At 41.9% G+C, this 21,335-nt stretch overlaps 1 protein-coding gene across 1 annotated transcript in view; it reads right to left on the minus strand.

Moving 5' to 3' along the window:
* Nucleotides 1-614: 614 nt before the first annotated feature.
* LOC124788909 (solute carrier family 22 member 15-like) overlaps nucleotides 615-21,335 on the minus strand; it is an 87,638-nt gene continuing 66,917 nt past the window's right edge. The window contains exons 5-6 of the mRNA XM_047256192.1: nucleotides 15,878-16,065; nucleotides 615-815 (exon numbers count right to left, since the gene is read on the minus strand). Coding sequence (XP_047112148.1) covers nucleotides 615-815; nucleotides 15,878-16,065 — 389 coding nt within the window. The remainder of the gene's footprint in view (nucleotides 816-15,877; nucleotides 16,066-21,335) is intronic.

Raw genomic sequence — 21,335 nt, forward strand, 5'->3', positions numbered from 1 at the left:
GCTAAAAGAAAATGAAAATAAGTGAGAAGGCAAATGTCAGAGGTAAGCGATTCTGGAACTCTCAGTGCATAAGCAAATTACTGAAAAACGCCTATGGTCTAGTTCCGAGTATTGGTCAATATGCAGTTTTAGTTTACAGAGAAGTTACTGTCATAATTTTCTGGCTTCCTTTTATGAGCATTATGAGCAAATCTCAAGAATCCAAAACTTATCACATTATACCTCCTTAAAGAAACGTCTATCTAATAAGTAGCTCCAGAGACAGAGATCCGTAATCTTATGTACTACAGATACTAGGATCAACACCATGGGTAGTATGTAACGTCATGTAATCCTCTGCACCTCTTGAACAGCTCCTGGACTTTGCGCTAGTTTCCGGAGATGGCACAAGTTTTTTTCTGATATTATTATATGAAGATATCTGGAGATGAAAGTTCAAGTTTTCAATTAAAAAATAGAAACAGTGACAATAAATGCTAACCTGTTTCCAACTTGTTAACAACACAAAAAATTAAGATCACTTGGCGCAATTTGTGGTTGAGCATATGTTGCAAAGTGTGATATGTGAAAATGACCAAAACTCAGCGAGATGGGGAAAATGATAGCATAAAACGCTACTCTTTTGATGTAAAAACTGGCGTCGGACTAGGTTTCCAGCTCCAGTAGTCATGACCTTTCCCAAAGACTGCAGCATCTTGCAAAGAATCTGGTAGTCGCTGTAGAGCAGTTTCCGGCAAAAAGGACAAGAAGAATCCTGTCAGCAGACTCAAAGTCGAGAGGATAGCGAATGGCAGCCGCTTGTCCACCGATCCTCCCTGTAATGAAGTATACATGTGCTGAACTTACATCACCAAACGAGGTGAACATGAATGTAGTAAATTGTGCCATGCAATTTAACATTATGTAAGAGATCTTAGCTGTCTGCAGCTAGGTCATTGAGGAAAACATTCAAATTCGCCCTCTAGAATGCCAGAAATCTACCGGCGCAACTTTAAGGAACTGAAGGAGAGGACAGGGATGGAACATTGGAGTTTAATTGGCCTTCAGCGTTAAGTTCACAGAGATAGAAAATAAGCTTCAGTTTGGAACAGGAGCGAAATTAAATACGTTGTGCTGTTATTGAAGAAACCCGTTTAAAACTATTTAAGGTAACCACAAAAAAGCTAACGTCAATATTTTCTAGTTCTAGTCCACTGTCTAAGCCACTGTAACGCTCGGCCCAGAGTCTCTAAGGAAGCCACACTTCACGGAATGGAATAGATGTAAATAAAAGCGTTCAGTTTCCTACAAATCTGTGGCATTCTAACTTTAATCTAATTATAATGAAATGAGAAATTAATCATTTGGAAGCAACGAGAAGGATTAGTTCAACAATTATCGATATCGTTGTGATCCTAAGTCATAAGAATGGTTAGAGACAGCTCTCTGGCTAGTCTAGCGTAGGCAAACCTCTTCATCTTTGCAGTACTACTGTACACACATTTGAACCTGCTTACTGTATTTAAGACTTAGTCTCTCTCGACAATATTTGCCTCTCACAGTTCCCTGCATTGTCAAATCTCCCCATCCCTTGATGCCACAGCACGTGTCATATCAACCAATTCCTTCGGTTAGTCGAGTTGCGCCTTAGAATTAATTTCTGCCCAGTTCGATTCAGCATTTCCTCATCTGTAACAATACATTTCAATAGCTTCTATACTCTTTCAATATCGACCATAATTTGAGGAACAAATGTCTGAGAATGTTTGTCTGGAGCACAGCATTGTATAGTAGTGAAACATGGACTGTGGGAGAACCGGAACAGAAGAGTATCTAAGCATTTGAGATAAGGTGCTACAGACGAATGTTGAAAATTAGGTGGAGTGATAAGGTAAGAATGAGAAGGTTCCACGCAGAATCGGAGAGGAAAGGAATATATGTAAAACACTGATTAGGAGAAGGGACAGGATGATAGGACATCTGTTAAGACATGAGGGAATGACTTCCATGGTACTAGAGGGAGCTGTAGAGGGCAAAAACTGTAGAGGAAGACAGAGATTGGAATATATTTTTTTTTTTTTGTTCATTAGTCTACTGTCAGGTTTGATGCGGCCCGCCACGAATTCCTTTCCTGTGCTAACCTCTTCGTCTCAGAGTAGCACTTGCAACCTACGTCCTCAATTATTTGCTTGACGTATTCCAATCTCTGTCTTCCTCTACAGTTTTTGCCCTCTACAGCTCCCTCTAGTACTATGGAAGTCATTCCCTCATGTCTTAGCAGATGTCCTATCATCCTGTCCCTTCTCCTTATCAGTGTTTTTAACATATTCCTTTCCTCTCCGATTCTGCGTAGAACCTCCTCATTCCTTACCTTATCAGTCCACCTAATTTTCAACATTTGTCTATACCACCACATCTCATATGCTTCTTTTCTCTTCTGTTCCAGTTTTCCCACAGTCCATGTTTCACTACCTTACAATGCTGTACTCCGTACATCCTCAGAAATTTCTTCCTCAAATTAAGGCCGATATTTGATTTTAGTAGACTTCTCTTGGGCAGAAATGCCTTTTTTGCCATAGCGAATCTCCTTTTAATGTCCTCCTTGCTCCGTCCGTCATTGGTTATTTTACTGCCTAGGTAGCAGAACTCCTTAACTTCATTGACTTCGTGACCATCAATCATGATGTTAAGTATCTCGCTGTTCTCATTTCTACTACTTCTCATTACCTTCGTCTTTCTCCGATTTACTCTCAAACCATACTGTGTACTCATTAGACTGTTCATTCCGTTTAGCAGATCATTTAATTCTTCTTTACTTTCACTCAGGATAGCAATGTCATCAGCGAATCGTATCATTGATATCCTTTCACCTTGTATTTTAATTCCACTCCTGAACCTTTCTTTTATTTCCATCATTGCTTCCTCGATGTACAGATTGAAGAGTAGGGGCGAAAGGCTACAGCCTTGTCTTACACCCTTCTTAATACGAGCACTTCGTTCTTGATCGTCCACTCTTATTATTCCCTCTTGGTTGTTGTACATATTGTATATGACCCATCTCTCCCTATAGCTTACCCCTACTTTTTTCAGAATCTCGAACAGCTTGCAGCATTTTATATTGTCGAACGCTTTTTCCAGGTCGACAAACCCTATGAACGTGTCTTGATTTTTCTTTAGCCTTGCTTCCATTATTAGCCGTAACGTCAGAATTGCCTCTCTCGTCCCTTTACTTTTCCTAAAGCCAAACTGATCGTCACCTAGCGCATTCTCAATTTTATTTTCCATTCTTCTGTATATTATTCTTGTAAGCAGCTTCGATGCATGAGCTGTTAAGCTGATTGTGCGATAATTCTCGCACTTGTCAGCTCTTGCCGTCTTCGGAACTGTGTGGATGATGCTTTTCCGAAAGTCAGATGGTATATCGCCAGACTCACATATACTACACACCAACGTGAATAGTCGTTTTGTTGTCACTTCCCCCAATGATTTTAGAAATTCTGATGGAATGTTATCCATCCCTTCTGCCTTATTTGACCGTCAGTCCTCCAAAGCTCTTTTAAATTCCGATTCTAATACTGGATCCCCTATCTCTTCTAAATCGACTCCTGTTTCTTCTTCTATCACATCAGACAAATCTTCACCCTCATAGAGGCTTTCAATGTATTCTTTCCACCTATCTGCTCTCTCCTCTGCATTTAACAGTGGAATTCCCGTTGCACTCTTAATGTTACCACCGTTGCTTTTAACGTCACCAAGGGTTGTTTTGACTTTCCTGTATGCTGAGTCTGTCCTTCCAACAATCATATCTTTTTCGATGTCTTCACATTTTTCCTGCAGCCATTTCGTCTTAGCTTCCCTGCACTTCCTATTTATTTCATTCCTCAGCGACTTGTATTTCTGTATTCCTGATTTTCCCGGAACATGTTTGTACTTCCTCCTTTCATCAATCAACTGAAGTATTTCTTCTGTTACCCATGGTTTCTTCGCAGATACCTTCTTTGTACCTTTGTTTTCCTTCCCAACTTCTGTGGTGGCCCTTTTTAGAGATGTCCATTCCTCTTCTACTGTACTGCTTACTGCGCTATTCCTTAATGCTGTCTCTATAGCGTTAGAGAACTTCAAACGTATCTCGTCATTCCTTAGTACTTCCGTATCCCACTTCTTTGCGTATTGATTCTTCCTGACTAATGTCTTGAACTTCAGCCTACTCGTCATCACTACTATATTGTGATCTGAGTCTATATCTGCTCCTGGGTACGCCTTACAATCCAGTATCTGATTTCGGAATCTCTGTCTGACCATGATGTAGTGTAATTGAAATCTTCCCGTATCTCCCGGCCTTTTCCAAGTATACCTCCTCCTCTTGTGATTCTTGAACAGGGTATTCGCTTTTACTTGCTGAAACTTGTTACAGAACTCAATTAGTCTTTCTCCTCTTTCATTCCTTGTCCCAAGGCCATATTCTCCTGTAACCTTTTCTTCTACTCCTTGCCCTACAACTGCATTCCAGTCGCCCATGACTATTAGATTTTCGTCCCCCTTTACATACTGCATTACCCTTTCAATATCCTCATACACTTTCTCTATCTGTTCATCAGCTTGCGACGTCGGCCTGTATACTTGAACTATCGTAGTCGGTGTTGGTCTGCTGTCGATTCTGATTAGAACAACCCGGTCACTGAACTGTTCACAGTAACACACTCTCTGCCCTACCTTCCTATTCATAACGAATCCTACACCTGTTATACCATTTTCTGCTGCTGTTGACATTACCCGATACTCATCTGACCAGAAATCCTTGTCTTCCTTCCACTTCACTTCACTGACCCCTACTATATCTAGATTGAGCCTTTGCATTTCCCTTTTCAGATTTTCTAGTTTCCCTACCACGTTCAAGCTTCTGACATTCCACGCCCCGACTCGTAGAACGTTATCCTTTCGTTGATTATTCAATCTTTTTCTCATGGTAACCTCCCCCTTGGCATTCCCCTCCCGGAGATCCGAATGGGGGACTATTCCGGAATCTTTTGCCAATGGAGAGATCATCATGACACTTCTTCAATTACAGGCCACATGTCCTGTGGATACACGTTACGTGTCTTTAATGCAGTGGTTTCCATTGCCTTCTGCATCCTCATGTCGTTGATCATTGCTGATTCTTCCGCCTTTAGGGGCAATTTCCCACCCCTAGGACAAAAGAGTACCCTGAACCTCTATCCGCTCCTCCGCCCTCTTTGACAAGGCCGTTGGCAGAATGAGGCTGACTTCTTACGCCGGAAATACATACAACAAATAATTGAGAACGTAGGTTGCAAGTGCTACTCTGAGATGAAGAGGTTAGTACAGGAGAGCAATTCGTGGCGGGTCGCATCAAACCAGTCTGATGACCGAAAAAAAAACCTCTTGTTGGAAGTGTTTATCGTCCATTTTTCACTTCCTTAGGGGTCTGCACTCCAGACAAATATCTTCAGAAAAGATCTTCTAATCCTTCAGATTGTATTCGATGATTTTCAGAAAGTCATTTTTTCCTACTGCCTGCCTAGATCTTACATCCTCCCTCTTCTTCCCGTCATAAGTTGTTTTTCTGCCAAAATATTCCTTTACTGTTTGCTCAGTATGCAGATTGATTATCATCGGGTATAGGCTACAGCCCTGACTCACTCCTTTCTCAACTACTGTTTTCCTTTCACGTCCTTCGACACACGGCTATAGTCATGTTTCTGTACAATTTACCGATGACCGTTTGTTTCTCATTTCAAATAATTTCTGTAAACTATAAACGGTATAAACTTAGGTTCGAGTTACTTCTGTCTACCTTCCTCTCGTGGGATCAGTATTGCCCCAGGTGTGCGCACACTACTGCAAAGTTAACCGATGTTACCCGAAATTAACTGCTATTAATACTTTGGTTCTCATGAAAACAAATTCATGTCAGAATTTTACATGTGTGGCCTATTAAACTAATGATTCGGTATATTTACAACAGCTAGCACCTGTCTTCGAACTGGAAACAGTACATTATTTCGAGAACGAAATTTCACTCTGCAGCGGAATGTGCCCTGATGCGAAAGTTCATGACAGATTAAATTATCTGCGGGACCTAGACTCGAACCTGGGACCTCTGTCTTTCATGTTGTCATTCATGCAAGTTCGGGGTGACGGTTTACCATCATAGCTTTGCTTCCCCAAATGCTTTGTGAGTCATGCATGGAGAGATCAATCCCTAGATAAACTGAATCACGAAAGGCAAGGGTGCCAGGCTCTAGTCGCGGTCCAGCACACAGTCTTATTTTGATACGAAGTTTTATATTACATTCTCCATGAGGTATGATGATATTTCGCCTGTCTTATATATACACTGACGGAAAAAATCGCAACACCAGGAGGGAGATCTGCGGCAAAAACAGAAGTTGCTAGGAGCATTTCCACATCTGAAAGATGATGTGTATTGAGTGTTGGAGCTACTGACATAAGAGTTTCGCTAGTAGCGCCACTATGGGGATGAAGGTAAGGTTTACTTTAAATACACGCTTTAACGGTCTTGAATGTTAGTTACCTTTGAGATTGGACGTCTTGAATTGACGTTAGTTAAGAATGCCTTTAAGGTGACAAAGACGCCGTTATCAGCACCTCATCTACATCTACATCTACATGGATAGTCTGCAAATCACATTTAAGTGCCTGGCAGTGTGTTCATCGAACCACCTTCACAATTCTCTATTACTCCAATCTCATATAGCGTGCGGAAAGAACGAAGAGCTTGTAAGTAGGCTGTTTAGGTTTTTATGTTGGTAGCGTCACGTAGTGCTCTGTATGAAAATCGCTGACTTCGCTGTGTGCAGTCTGTGGCTGGTTGGATTCATTGTTGGCTAGTGTAGCGTTGGGCAGTTGGAGGTGAGCGCCAGCAGTGGTGGATGTGGGGAGAGAGATGCCAGAATTTTGAGAGGTTACTATGAGCGGACGATGTGGACGTGCGTCCGTCAGAAAAAGGAAGTTTGTAAGACTGGATGTCATGAACTGATTTCCCTTATTTAAACACTATTAAGGTAAATACATTGTTTGTTCTCTATAAAAATATTTCATTTGCTAACTGTGCCTATCAGTAGTTAGTGCCTTCAGTAGTTAGATTCTTTTCTTTAGCTGGCAATATTGGCGCTCGCTGTATTGCAGTAGTTCGAGTAAAGAAGCTTTTTATGAGGTAAGTGATTCATGAAAGGTATAGGTTATTGTTAGTCAGGGCCATTCTTTTGTAGGATTTACTGAAAGTCAGACTGCGTTGTGCTAAGAATATTGTGTGTCAGTTTAGTGATGATTAGAATAAGTAAAGAGAGAACTGTCTGAGTACGTTCAGTTTTTCTCAGCTGTTTCAGTGTCAAATAACGTAGAAGTTTACCAGCACAGTCATCTTTACATTCAAAGGGGAAGTTTCAACCTATATCTTTCCGTACGAGCTCTGATTTCCCTCATTTTATCGTGGTGATCGTTTCTCCCTATGTAGGTCGACGTCAACAAAATATTTTCGCATTCAGAGGAGAAAGTTGGTGATTGGAATTTCGTGAGAAGATTCCGTCGCAGTGAAAGACGCCTTTCTTTTAATGATGTCCAGCCCAAATCCCGTAGCATTTCTGTGACACTATCTCCCATATTTCGCGATAATACAAAACATGCTGCCCATCTTTGAACTTTTTCGATGTACTCAGTCAGTGCTATCTGGTAAGGATCCCACACCGCGCTGCAGTATTCTAAAAGAGGACGGACAAGAGTAGTGTAGGCAGTCTCCGTAGTGGATCAAGCTGAGTTTGAACGAGGTCATGTAATAGCACTACGAGAAGCTGGATGTTCTTCCTGCGATATTGCTGAAAGACTTGGCAGGAATGTTGCCACGATACGTGATTGTTGGCCGCGGTGGTAACGAGAACGTACAGTCGCAACCAGACCGGTCTCCTGAAAGCCAAGTGCCACAATCGAGAGGAAAGACAAGCGTGTTCAGCGAATGGCTTTGGTGCGTCGTACCACACTGTAGCAACAATTTGAGCAGCAGTTGGCTTCACAGTGACGCAAATATCTATTAAAAATGCGTTACTTCCAGGACAGCTCCGAGACAGACGCCCTGTAACGTGTATTCGACTGACCCCAAACCTCCACCCTGTGCCACATCTGTGGTTTCTAGCCACAGCTTATTCGAGGGCAGGATGGAGGTTCCTTGCGTTTTCTGATGAAAGCAGGTTCTGACTCCGTGTCAGTGATGGCCGTTTGGGTTACGGGTAGGTTAGTTGCGGGCCATAAACAAACCTGCCTGTGCTGGACAGACTGGACCTACACCTGGAGTTATGTTCTGGGGTGCAAATTCGTATGACAGCAGGAGCTCTCTCGTGGTTATCCCATGCACTCTGACTGCAAAACTGTACCTCAGTCTGATGATTCGACCTGTTGTGCTACCATTCGTGGACAGATTCAAAGGGGCGTTTACCGAAATGATACCACATGCCACTGTTGTAAACCAACATGTTCTACAGAGTGTCGTCATGTTGCCTTGGCCTGCTCAGTACCAAGCATGTATACGACATCACCGGACGACAACTCCACAATCACCAACAAGCAGCATTAACCGTCCCAGTACTGACTGATGAAGTGCAACACACATGGAGCTCAATTCCACAAAGTCACATCTGGCACCTGTACAACAGAATCCATTCTTGTTTGCCTGCTTGCATTCAACCTTCTGGCAGCTACACCGCTTATTATTGTACTAGCTTTCACATTCGCAATGGTTCATCTCGCACTTAAATGTGTTACTTGTGTTGTAGTAGTCTTCAGTATAAAGACTGGTTTGATGCAGCTCTCCATACGGCTCTATCTTGTGCGAGCCTCTTCATCTCCACATAAAACTGCGACCTGCATCCTCCTGAATCTGCTTACTGTATTAATCTCTTGGTCTCCCTTTAAGAATTTTACCCCCCCCCCCCCCCAAACTTCCCTCTAATATTAAATTGGTGATACCTTGATGTGTCCTATCAATCGATCCCTTCTTTTGACCAAATTGTACCACAAACCTCTTGTATCCCAAATTCTGTTCATTATCTCCTCATTAGTTATGTGGTCAACCCAGCTAATTGTCAACATTCTTTTGTAGCGCCACATTTCGAAAGGTTCTGTTGTCTTTTTATCTATACTATTTCTCATCCATTTCTTGCTTGTATAGATAGCAACACTCCATACGAACCCCTTCAGAAAAGATTTCCCAACACTTAAATCTCTACTCGACATTAACAAGTTTCTCTTCTTCAAAAATTCTTTCCTTGTCATTGACAGTCTACATTTTATTTTGCTTCTCAGATAGCAAAACACACTACTTTAAGTTCCTCGTTTCCTAATCTAATTCCCTTAGCGTCACCTGATTTAATTCGACTACATTTCATTATCTTTGTTTTGCTTTTGTTGATGTTCATATTACTTATTCCTTTCGAGATACTGTCGACTGCATTCAGTTGCTTTCCCAAGTCCTTTACTGTCTCTGACAAAATAATCGAAAAATCTTTAAGTTTTAATTTTTTATCTCCCTGAACTTCAATTCTTACTCCAAAGATTTCTTTGGTTTCTTTTACTTCTTGCTCAATATACAGACTGAATACCATCGGGGATGCTGCAGCCCTGTCTCACTCCGTTCTCAACCACAGGTTGAATAACATCAGGAACAGCTACAATCCCTTCTCAATCACTTTTTTCCTTTCATACTCTTCGACTCTTATAATTGCCGTCTGATTTCTGTACAAGCTGTAGATAGCTTTTCGCTCCCTGTATTTTACCGCTGCTACCTTCAGAATTTCAAAGAGGGTATTCCAGTCGAAATTGTCAGAAGCTTTCTCTGTGCCTACAAATGCTATAAAAGTAGGTTTGTCTTTCTTTACCTCGTCTTATAAGGTAGGCCGTAGGGTCAGTATTGCCTTGCATGTTCCTATATTTCTCCGGAATCCAAACTGATCTTTCCCGAGATCGGCTTCCACCAGTTTTTTGCATTTTTCTGTAACAAATTCGTGTTAGTATTTTGCAACCATAACTCATTGAATTAACAGTGCGGTAATTTTCACACACGTCAGCAACTGCATTCTTTGGCATTGGAATTACTGCTTTCTTCTTGAAGTTTGAGGGTATTTCGCCTGTCTCATACATCTTGCACATCAGATGTAAGAGTTTTGTCATAACTGACTCTCCCAAGGCTATCAATAGCTCTGACGGAATATCGTCTACCCTAGGGCCTTGTTTCGACTGAGATCTTACAGACCTCTGTCAAATTCTTCTGGCCGTGTCATATCTTCCATATCATCTTCATCTATGTCTACTTCCTTTCTATAATACTGTCTTCAAGTTCATCTACCTTGTTTAGACCCTCTGTATACTCCTTCCACCTTTCAGCTTTCCCTTCTTTGTTTAGGACTGGTTTTCCTTCTAAAATCTTGATATTCATACAACTGCTTCTCTTTCCCCCCAATACCTCTTTAATTTTCCTGTACACAGTATCTATCTTTCCCTTAATTAATATGATTCTAAATCCTTACGTTTGTACTGTAGCCATTCCTGTTAACCATTTTGCGTTCCTGTCAGTCTCATTTTTTAAACGTTTGGATTCCCATTCGTCTGCTTTATAGGCTGCATTTTTAAATTTTTTCCTTTCATCAATCAAATTCAATATTCCTTGTGTTATCCAAGGGTTTCTGCGAGGCCCTGTCGTTTTACCTTCTTGATCCTGTGCTGCCTTCAGTATTTCATCTGGTAAAGCTACCCATTCGTCTTCTACCGTATTTCTTTCCCCTGATCTAGTAAGCTGTTGCCCAATGCTACATCTGAAACTTTCAACAGCCTCTGCTCCTTTCATCTTATCTAGGTCCCGTCTTAATTTCCTACCTTTTATCCAATTTCTTCAGATTTAATCTACAGCTCATAACAAAAAACTGTGATCAGAGACCATATTTACCTCCGGAAATATCTTATAATTAAAAATCTGTGTAGCCATTGTACAGTCAATCTGAAACATTCCAGTGTCTTCAGGTCTCTCATCATTTGCAGAGCTAGCTGGCATATCTGGCATATAAACTTATACTACTGCAGTAGGCGTGGGCTTCGTGTCTATCTTCGCTACGATAATGCGTTCACCATGCTGTTGATAGTAGCTTATCCGTATTCCTATTTTCTTATTCATTATTAAGCCCACTCCTGCATTACCCCTATTTGACTTTCTATTTATAATCCAGTATTAACATGACCAAAAGTCCTGTTTCTCCTGCCGCCGGACTTCACTAATACCCACTATATCTAACTTCAACTATCCGTTTCCCTTTTTAAATTTTCTAGCGTATCGGCCCGACTAACGGATATAAGATTCCACGCTCCGGTCCGTAAAGTGCCAGTTATGTTTCTCGTGATACCGACATCCTCCTGAATAGTCCCGCCCAGAGATCCGAATTTGGGAGTATTTTACCTTCGGAATATCTTACCCTAGAGGACACCATCATCTTTTAACCATACAGTAGAGCTGCATGCCCTCGGGAGAAACTACGGTTGTGGTTTCCCCTTGCTTCCAGCCGTTCCCAGTTCCAGCACAGAAAAGCCGTTTTGGTTGACATTACAAGGCCAGATCAGTCAAACATTCAAACTGCTGCTCCTGCAACTGCCTCTCATCAAGAAAGGGCTGCTTCGTCTCTTCAGGAACCACACTTCTACACTTCTGTCTGGCCTCTCAGCGCAGGCAAGCCACCCGATCGACGGCATGGTTCGTGGTTCGGGGGGGGGGGGGGGGGGGCGAGGGAGGTGGGGGGCAACTGTATTCGAGAAACTTCATTACTCTACATTCATTATTTTTGGTGTTTCTATCATTGCATTTGCATTTTAGGCGCATTATATCTGTTATGACTAGCACTCCCTAAATCTCGATAATTCTCAGGGAAAGTCATCGTCATGTTCAGTTGCCTGGTTTTTTTGACCTAAGTCTTTCGATGCTGTGCCAGATTCTTTTCCTGTCTCATCGTTATTTATTTCCTCTCCATAACACTGTCTTCAAGTCTGTCCTTTGTACATCGCTTTAATGTATTCCTTCTATCTTCCAAACTTCGTTATCTTCTTAATACCAGCTTTTCATCTGCCCACTTATTATTAGTGTTACAATCCTAAGAGCTGTACTTAGAAGTCTGGAAAGTAAACACTGATGTTATGTTGTTCAGTACACTCTCCTCAGTCACCAATAAAATATTTGCACTTATACCCATTACACCACTTATTTGAATAACGAGTAAATATATCGAGGTGTGGTTCCTACTGACTTATAGCAGACGATATGGCGAATTTCCTGAAGTGCGCAAGTAATTTTTGACATTCTTAGATGCCAAATCTGAACTGTATACTTATTTATAGCACTGGAAAGCGCCTTCAAAGAGGACTACAAATGTAAAGACATAAAAAGTATGTCAAGTGATCAAACAGTAACAAAATACTCAATACCGCTGTTAGAATTTCGCAAACGACAAGGGACCGGAGATCTGTTCCAAGCCTTTTCAGTGACAAATAGTGTCAAACCCGACACAAATTGCTGTATTCAGCGAATACATATCCATCCAAACCTATTTTCGAAAGAACATTTTTAGCAGAAAGACATGTAAAGTTTATTGGGAACTGGCTACCTCGCAAAAGACCATAGCTCACAGGGGCTCATCAAGTGGCACGTCATCAGTTTGGTAAACAATATAAAAACTGAACAGTACTTGACTGAAGGTATGTTGTGTGGTCTGACGAGTAGCGACTTTGTTTTCAAATGGTGCAAGGCGTTCAGCACACCAACGGCCAAATGAGGCGTTCAACTCTCAACCTGTGGTGGGTGCAGTTCAGGTCAGAGACGGTTATTGTTCGTATTTCGTACAATGACGTGGACCTAGTAATTCAAGTTACTGTGAACATGAAGAGGGTGTTTATTTCAATATTCTCGGTGCCCTACTGTTGGCCTTACTTCCGTATTTTCGTATGACTGTGGGGTGGACACTCCTGTCTTCCACGATGATAACATCGGTGTTCACTGGGCTATGTTAGCTGATCTTAATGCTACGGAAATAGTGGATGAAATCCAGCAATCGGCATACCCGTCATTTGGTAGCTGTACGCGGCTAACGATTGGTTTCATCTGGATATGGTACTACTGAAGAAAAGAGGGACTCGTTTTTTCGTGGAGTTTAGGCCATTATCACGGAAACAGGCAATATTACACGGTTTTAGCGTGATGTGTACGGTGGGTGAAAAATTGTCTTCGCTGTTGTGCTCATCTGGCAGTATCTTGCCAAAATTTTAAATAATCTAAAATTTTATCTTTCTTCTTATTTCGCTCAATAGAACAATAAAAAAGTGAGAAGGCTGGTACATGTATTACGTGACTGTGCACCACATAGCAATAGGAGACAAGTAAAATCTAATAGCTAATAATGCCATTTTGTTCCAGGCCACAAACTTTTCACTTTAATCTAGTGTTGAAAGCAGTGTAGCAAATCGGTATTGACAAAAACCCTAGGAGAGTAATTTCAAAAGTCTTGTCACTGCAGATGCGAAACCGTAATGACAGCGTGATCGAGTTGAAACTCATGTTAACTGTGAACGAGACAAGGCGTGAAGGTCGTATATGTGTTAGCCGATTCGCGTGCCTATGTCGTGAATAATTCAGTTTTAAAAAGGAAGCTGAACCCGAGTGAGTCGGTATTACACACAGTGACCAGCATCTCTGCATCAAAACAGAATCTCTACCTGGAAAGAATTCAATGGAAATTTGTAACGCTTTGATAGACGTGCGTGGAAATAGTGTAGCGGGTCGTTGCAAAATACCGCTATGATCTGCTCGCACGTGCCGGTCGGATAAGGACTGAGTACGACCCAAGAAGTGGAACGCCATCACCTGCAGCCGACTACACCTGTCAGGTTATTGTTAATGACATTTTCAGAGAGGATCGCCGACAAACACGTGAGGAAATTGCATATGAGGTCAGAATGTCTGTCATTTAAGTTTATAGTACCATAACTGAAAAGTTGAAGATGAGAAAATTTGCTACCAGATGGGTTGCGCATGACCTGAATAAAGACCACTACCAGTGGGGGAAATTCTCGACAAAATATGGATGGAGAATACTTCTCCATCCACCATACAGTCCTGATATGAGCCCACCAGACTTTCATTTGCTTCCCAAACTGAAGGAACAACTCCGTCAGAAACGTTTTGATACAATTCATGAAGTCTGCTGTGGCCCAAGTACACTACTGGCCATTAAAATTGCTACGCCACGAAGATGACGTGCTACAGACGCGAAATTTAACCGGCAGGAAAACGATGCTGTGATATGCAAATGATTAGCTTTTCAGAGCATTCAGACAAGGTTGGCGCCGGTGGTGACACCTACAACGTGCTGACATGAGGAAAGTTTCCAAACGATTTCTCATACACAAACAGCAGTTGACCGGCGTTGCCTGGTGAAACGTTGTTGTGATGCCTCGTGTAAGGAGGTGAAATGCGTACCGTCACGTTTCCGACTTTGATTGTAGCCTATCGCGATTGCGGTTTATCGTATCGTGACATTGCTGCTCGCGTTGGTCGAGATCCAATGACTGTTAGCAGAATATGGACTCTGTGGGTTCAGGAGGGTAATACGGAACGCCGTGCTGGATCCCAACGGCCTCGTATCACTAGCAGTCGAGATGAGAGGCACCTTACCCGCATGGCCGTAACGGATCGTGCAGCCACGTCTCGATCCCTGAGTCAACAGATGGGGACGTTTGCAAGACAACAACCATCTGCACGAACAGTTCGACGACGTTTGCGGCAGCATGGACTATCAGCTCAGAGACCATGGCTGCGGTTACCCTTGACGCTGCATCACAGACAGGAGCGCCTGCGATGGTGTACTAAACAACGAACTTGGGTGCACGAATGGCAAAATGTAATTTTTTCGGATGGATCCAGGTTCTGTTTACAGCATCATGATGGTCGCATCCGTGTTTGGCGAATCCCAGTGAACGCACATTGGAAGCGTGTGTTCGTCATCGCCATACTGGCGTTACACCTGGCGTGATGGTATGGGGTACCATTGTTTACACGTCTCGGTCACCTCTTGTTCGCATTGACGGCACTTTGAACAGTGGACGTTACATTTCAGATGTGTTACGACCCGTGGCTCTACCCTTCATTCGATCCCTGCGAAACCCTACGTTTCAGTAGGATAATGCACGACCGCATGTTTCAGGTCCTGCATGGGCCTTTCTGGATACAGAAAATGTTCGACTGCTGCCCTGGCCAGCACATTCTCCAGATCTCTCACCAATTGAAAACGTCTGGTCAATGGTGGCCGAGCAACTGGCTCGTCACAATACGCCAGTCACTACTCGTGATGAACTGTGGTATCGTGTTGAAGCTGCATGGACAGCTGTACCTGTACACGCCATCCAAACTCTGTTTGGCTCAATGCCCAGGCGTATCAAGGCCGTTATTACGGCGAGAGGTGGTTGTTCTGGGTACTGATTTCTCAGGAGCTATGCACCCAAATTGCGTGAAAATGTAATCACATGTCAGTTTTAGTAAAGTATATTTGTTCAATGAATGCCCGTTTATCATCTGCATTTCTTCATGGTGTAGCAATTTTAATGGCCAGTAGTGTAATCAGACATCTCAACACTGAAGGAGCTCTGTCCGGAATACAGAAGTTGTAAAAGCGTTGATTAACTGTCACAAACAAGAATGGAAATAATACTGGAGGCCTCTAAAGGTACTTTACAAAATAAATTATTTTCTTCAATTCTGGCTTTCAGTGTTCAGAATCTTTGGAATTATTCCCATATTTTTCGATACTGCAGATAGATAGCTGTCTAACGAGTAACATACCATGAAGACGATGTACGGGAGGAGTGAAAGGAGTAGACCACTAGCAGCGTACTCGACACTGGCGGTGATCTGGCGCAGGCACGTGGGGTGCACCTCTATGCTCTGCAGAGAGACGATTCCCCCGCTAGCCGACGTGCAGAACTGCATCACCACTGCCATTACCGTGAGTGCTGATTCTGGTGCACCAACTGCGGAAAGTAACAGTTTTCATGTCTGGGATGTTCCAATGTAATCTCGTACTACAGGTCGGCCATTGGACATTTATTTGTGCTTTTGTTTTACTGTCGAACTGCACTGTCTGAGGAAAAACAGTAAGGCATCCAGAAGACGTCGTCAAGTGTTAATGTAGCTTCGTACACGTACACACAATAGGCGGGTATGTACCAGGTGTAGAAGTATAAAACCAGAATTTTGTTGCAATGATTACACGTTTGTTGTTTGAAAATAATAAAGAATCCTTTATTCAAAATAATCTCCAGTGCTATTTATACATTTCTCCTACTACTCCGGCAGGCTATCAATGCCACGCCAAAAAACAGTTCTTCTTTTGAAGCGAACCAATCAATTAGCCATTTTCGTACATTTTTATACGAATTCAAGCTATGTTCAACGAGAGCGTGTCCCAGTCATGCAAATAGATGAACGGCGGACGAAGCCAGCTCTGGAGAATAAGCAGCATGCCCTAGTATTTCCCAACTCAAAGCCTCGATCATTTCCCTGACTCTCTTTGCTGTGTGTGATGGGACGCTATCATGGAGCAGTAAGACTTTGTGTTACGTTTTTCCATATTCCGATCGTTTTCCACGTAATACTCGATTTAAATCGATCACTTGCTGTTGGTAGCTATCAGTGTTAACGGTTTCACCAGATATCAGCAGCTCATAATAGGATATCACCCTTCTGATACCACCAGACAAAGAGTATTGTCTTCTTTCCAAAGTGATTTGGTATTGCATTTGATGTCGAAGGTTTGCGTGGATTGATCCATGATTTACGACGCTTAGGATTCTCAAAATACATCAGTTTTTCATCGCCCGTCACAATTCGTTGGAGAAACGACTTTCTTTCGTGTCTGGCGAGCTGCATTTCACAAGTTGTCTTTCAATTTGCTTGCTGTCTTTCATTCAGTTCATATGGAAACCATTTTCCCACTTTCTGCATCTTTCTCATAGCTTTCAACCGAAGAGCAACCGCTTTCTGCGTCACGTTCAATTGTTCCACGAGTTACTGTTGAGTTTGAGTATAGTCTTCATCCAATAAGACCTGCAATTCGTTGGTTTGAGAATTTTTCGATGGTTTCTCGCGCTCGTCATTTATCACGTCAAAATCATCACCTCTGAATTTTTTGAACCACTCGAAACACTGTGTTTTCCCTAGAGCATGTTCGCCGAAAGCTTCGACAAGCATTGGATCCGATTCCGCAGCAGTTTTCTTCAAATGAGAGCAGGAAACCAATGCTGTTCGCAAAACATAGTTATAGCCGCTCTTTTAATTGAGAACAATATTATCAAGCTTGTTCTCATATAGGGGAGAGGTGATCGATTATACCGGAATATATTAATAGCATCGAAAAAGTTTTAATTAAAATTATCGAAATATAATCTCTCATCAGAATAACGCCCGCTGCAAAGTAGCGGCTCAGGAAAATCAAAGAGTGTTCAACACGGCTACTTTTGATTCTAAATTCTACTATATAAAGCATGCGCGGTTATGTTAGTTCTCCTGTCTTGTTTTCTGCGCTCTGAATAAATCTATGTACCTGCGGCGAGCGATACAGCTCGCATTTCCGTGTGATATGCTACCGAAGGGATCAAGGCGCTACTGTTGGCCTGAAAAATTACCAGTTCACGTCACTGATGCGGGTGTGTCAACTGTAAAAATTATTAGTTCGCCTAAACAGGTCCTTACAAAGGATTTAAATATACTTAATGTCATGTTAGTAAATTGTTGAAGTGTCTGTAGCAAGATCCCCGAGTTACTCTCCGAAATAAACTGTAGCAATGCCAATATTGTCTTAGTTACCGACAGCTGGTTGAAACCAGACATAAAAAGCAGTGAAATTTTGAACTCGAATTGGACTATGTTTAGGAAGGATAGGACTGATACTATGATGGTGTGTTTATTGCAGTTAAAAGCTGTTTAAACGCAGTTGAGATCGATACTGGGTCGGACTGTGAAATAGTCTGGATAAAGCTGTCAATCAGACAATGATTGACTTTTGTATTAGGAGGTTTTTATAGACCACCAGCATCCGCAACAAACGTCGCAAAACGTTTCAGGGAAAGTCTTGAGTACATAGGAAGTAAATATCCAAATTATCCGTTAGTTATAGGTAGAGACTTCATTTGGCATCCACTGACTGGAAAAATTACAAGTTTATAACAGGGGGCAGAAGTAAAGATTCGTGTGAAGTTATTCTAGGAGCGCTCTCAACATACAACGTTGAGCAATTGGTTAGAAAACCAACTCGAGATGGGAACATATTAGATATCTTGGCGACAAACGGACCTGATCTTTTTGAGGAAGTTAATCTAGGAGCAGGTATTAGTGACCATAATGTCATTGTGGCTTCTGTGTCAGTGGGAGTAAAGATATTGAGCATCTTTGGTAGGAATTTACAGGTATTGTCCACCACGTACTAGAGCAGTATGTGCCTAGTAAAAATACAGGAGAGGTCAGGGACCCACCATGCTGCAAAAAACATATTAGGAAGTTGCTGAGAAAGCAGAGAATTTTGCACAGTCGTTTTAAACGTAGTCACTGCCCAGCTGACAAACAGATATTATGCGAAATGAAAGCAGCTGTCAGAAGGACAATGAGAGATTCTTTTAACGAATTTTAAACCAATATTTTATCTGCAGATTCTAAAAATAAACCCAAAAAATTTTGGTCGTACATAAAATCTATGAACGCTACAAATAATTCAATACCTTCTCTTGCTGACAGTACGGGTAATATAACTGATGATGATAAACAGAAGGCCGACATTCTAAACCTAGCATTCACAAACTCGTTTACGGTAGAGGACTGCAGCACCATTCCACCTTTCAATTATCGAACAAACGCAAGGATGGCTGACAAAGTGTTTAGTGTATCTGGGATTGTAAAACAGTTAAGATCCTTAGACTCCAGGAAGGCATCTGGCCCAGACAGTATCCTCGTAAGATTATATGTTGACTATGCTACAAATATAGCACCATTCTTATCCAAAATCTATCACAGATCATTGGAACAGCGGAAAGATCCACGGGACTGGAAGAAGGCCCAGGTCATAGCAATCTATAAAAAGGGTAGAAAATCGGATGCACATAATTACCGGCCAATTTCACTGACATCAGTTTGTTGTAGTATCATGGAACATATTTAGCGTTCAGGCATAATGACCTTTCTAGACTCTGAGAAGCTCATCGGCAGAAACCAGCACGGTTTTAGGAAACAGCGGTCATGAGAGACACAGATGGCCCTCTTTGTGCATGGTATACAACAGGCTCTAGATACCGGCTCCCAGGTTTATGCCATATTTCTCGACTTTCTAAAGGCGTTCGACTAAGTTCCGCACTGTCGATTGCTACAAAAAGTGTGCGCTTACGGTCTATCCGATGACATATGCGGTTGGATAGAAAGTTTTCTAACAGACAGGGAGCAGTATGTCGTCCTGAACGGGGTGACTGCAACAGAAACAAACGTAACTTCAGGTGTACCCGTGGGCAGCGTAATAGGTCCGCTGCTTTTTACAATTTCCATAAACGGTCTGGTTGATGGTATTGACAGCAGCATTAGAGTATTTGCCGATGATGCTGTAGTCTACAGGGAAGTGGTATCACACGGAAGTTGTGAACAGATCAATTAGGATTTGCAGAAAATAAATGCGTGGTGTACTGACTGGCAGTTATCTCTCAATATTAGTAAGTGTAACCTACTGCGTATAACAAGGCGAAAATCCCCATTAATGTATGACTACAAAATAAATGTCCAGTCTTTGGAAGCGGTAACATCCGTCATGTATCTGGGTGTGACTGTTCGAAATGATCTCAAATGGAATGATCAGATTACACAAGCAACGGGTAAGGCGAACTCTAGATTGCGGTTTATTGGTAGAATCCTGAAGCGATGCAGCCCCCTTCAACAAAGGAAATAGCTTACAACACGTTAGTTCGTCCAGTCTTAGGGTATTGTTCGTCTGAATGGGACTCTTACGATTTTGGTCTGATTCAAGAGATTGAGAAGGTCTCAAGAAGAGCAGCAAGATTCGTGACTGGTACATTTAGTCATCGCGAGAGCGCTACAGATCTCATTGAAAGTTTGAAGTGGGACACACTTGCAGATAGACGGCGCGCTAAACGGAAGGGGTTGCTCACTAAATTCCGAAATCCGATCTTCACCGAGGATGTAAAGCATATATTTTTACCACCAACTTTCAAATCGCGCAATGATCACCATTCAAAGATAAGGGAAGTTAGAGCTCGTACTGAGGCGTTCAGTCGTTTTCCCCTCGCGCGATCCGCGAGTGGAGCAGATGGTGGGGGGGAATATGACTTTGGCACGAATTGTGCCCTCCGCCACACACCGCTTGGTGGCTAGCGGAGTATATATGTAGATGTAGACAAGGAAAGTAACTATAATTAATTTATGCGGGACAGACTTGCCTTGAAATTTATACTGAGTTCTAGGTAGATCTGAGGAATTGCGCGCGCGAGAAAAAGTAGCGCTCTATATTAAGCTCTATTACACGACAAATAACCGATAACAGGATCTATAGACTATACGAAGGGATGTTAAACTGAATACAAGAATGGAATTGGACACTTAGTTTTGTGAAAACAAAAGCGTACGAAGTCTGAGTGACTGTATCGAAGTATAGTAATAGACCATAATCCTTGCTGTAATATCTTTGACTGAAGAACTATAAAAATCACGGACATTTTAGTTGCCGTAACTGCTGAGAATAATTGTAGGATCAACTCTCCTTTTCTCTATATAAAAAACGCAATCAGTCACGATCATTTAATCATTATTAAATGTTGTAAAAAAACAAAGCTATTTCCACAATAGCTTGTGTGTTAGTCAACGATAATCATAGGTGTGCTGCAAATTGGATCTCTGGATGACGGAAGGTTCGATTATGAAACATAACGAAGCGTAAATAGTAACTTAAAAGGTATTTAACATTTAATTTCCAATCGGACAGAAATAATACAAAATCAGAAACAATGCGGGTAAGTAGTAACATCGGAAATAGGAAGCTGAAATAATAACTAACATCTATCTCGTCTTCGGTAAAGCAGCAGCAAATGAAGGGTGATCGACTGTGCAAAAAGTCAACATTAATTAGTATTATGGAAATCCGAAATTTAGTCACCCTAACAGTGAAGATGTTAGTTGCTGCTCCATCTGATGTGTAGACGTAACGAATAGTCGGGTATATACAGTAGATAACAACATCAGTCTCTTACGTCAG

Source organism: Schistocerca piceifrons, chromosome 3, assembly GCF_021461385.2.
Source record: "Schistocerca piceifrons isolate TAMUIC-IGC-003096 chromosome 3, iqSchPice1.1, whole genome shotgun sequence".
NCBI lineage: Eukaryota > Metazoa > Arthropoda > Insecta > Orthoptera > Acrididae > Schistocerca > Schistocerca piceifrons.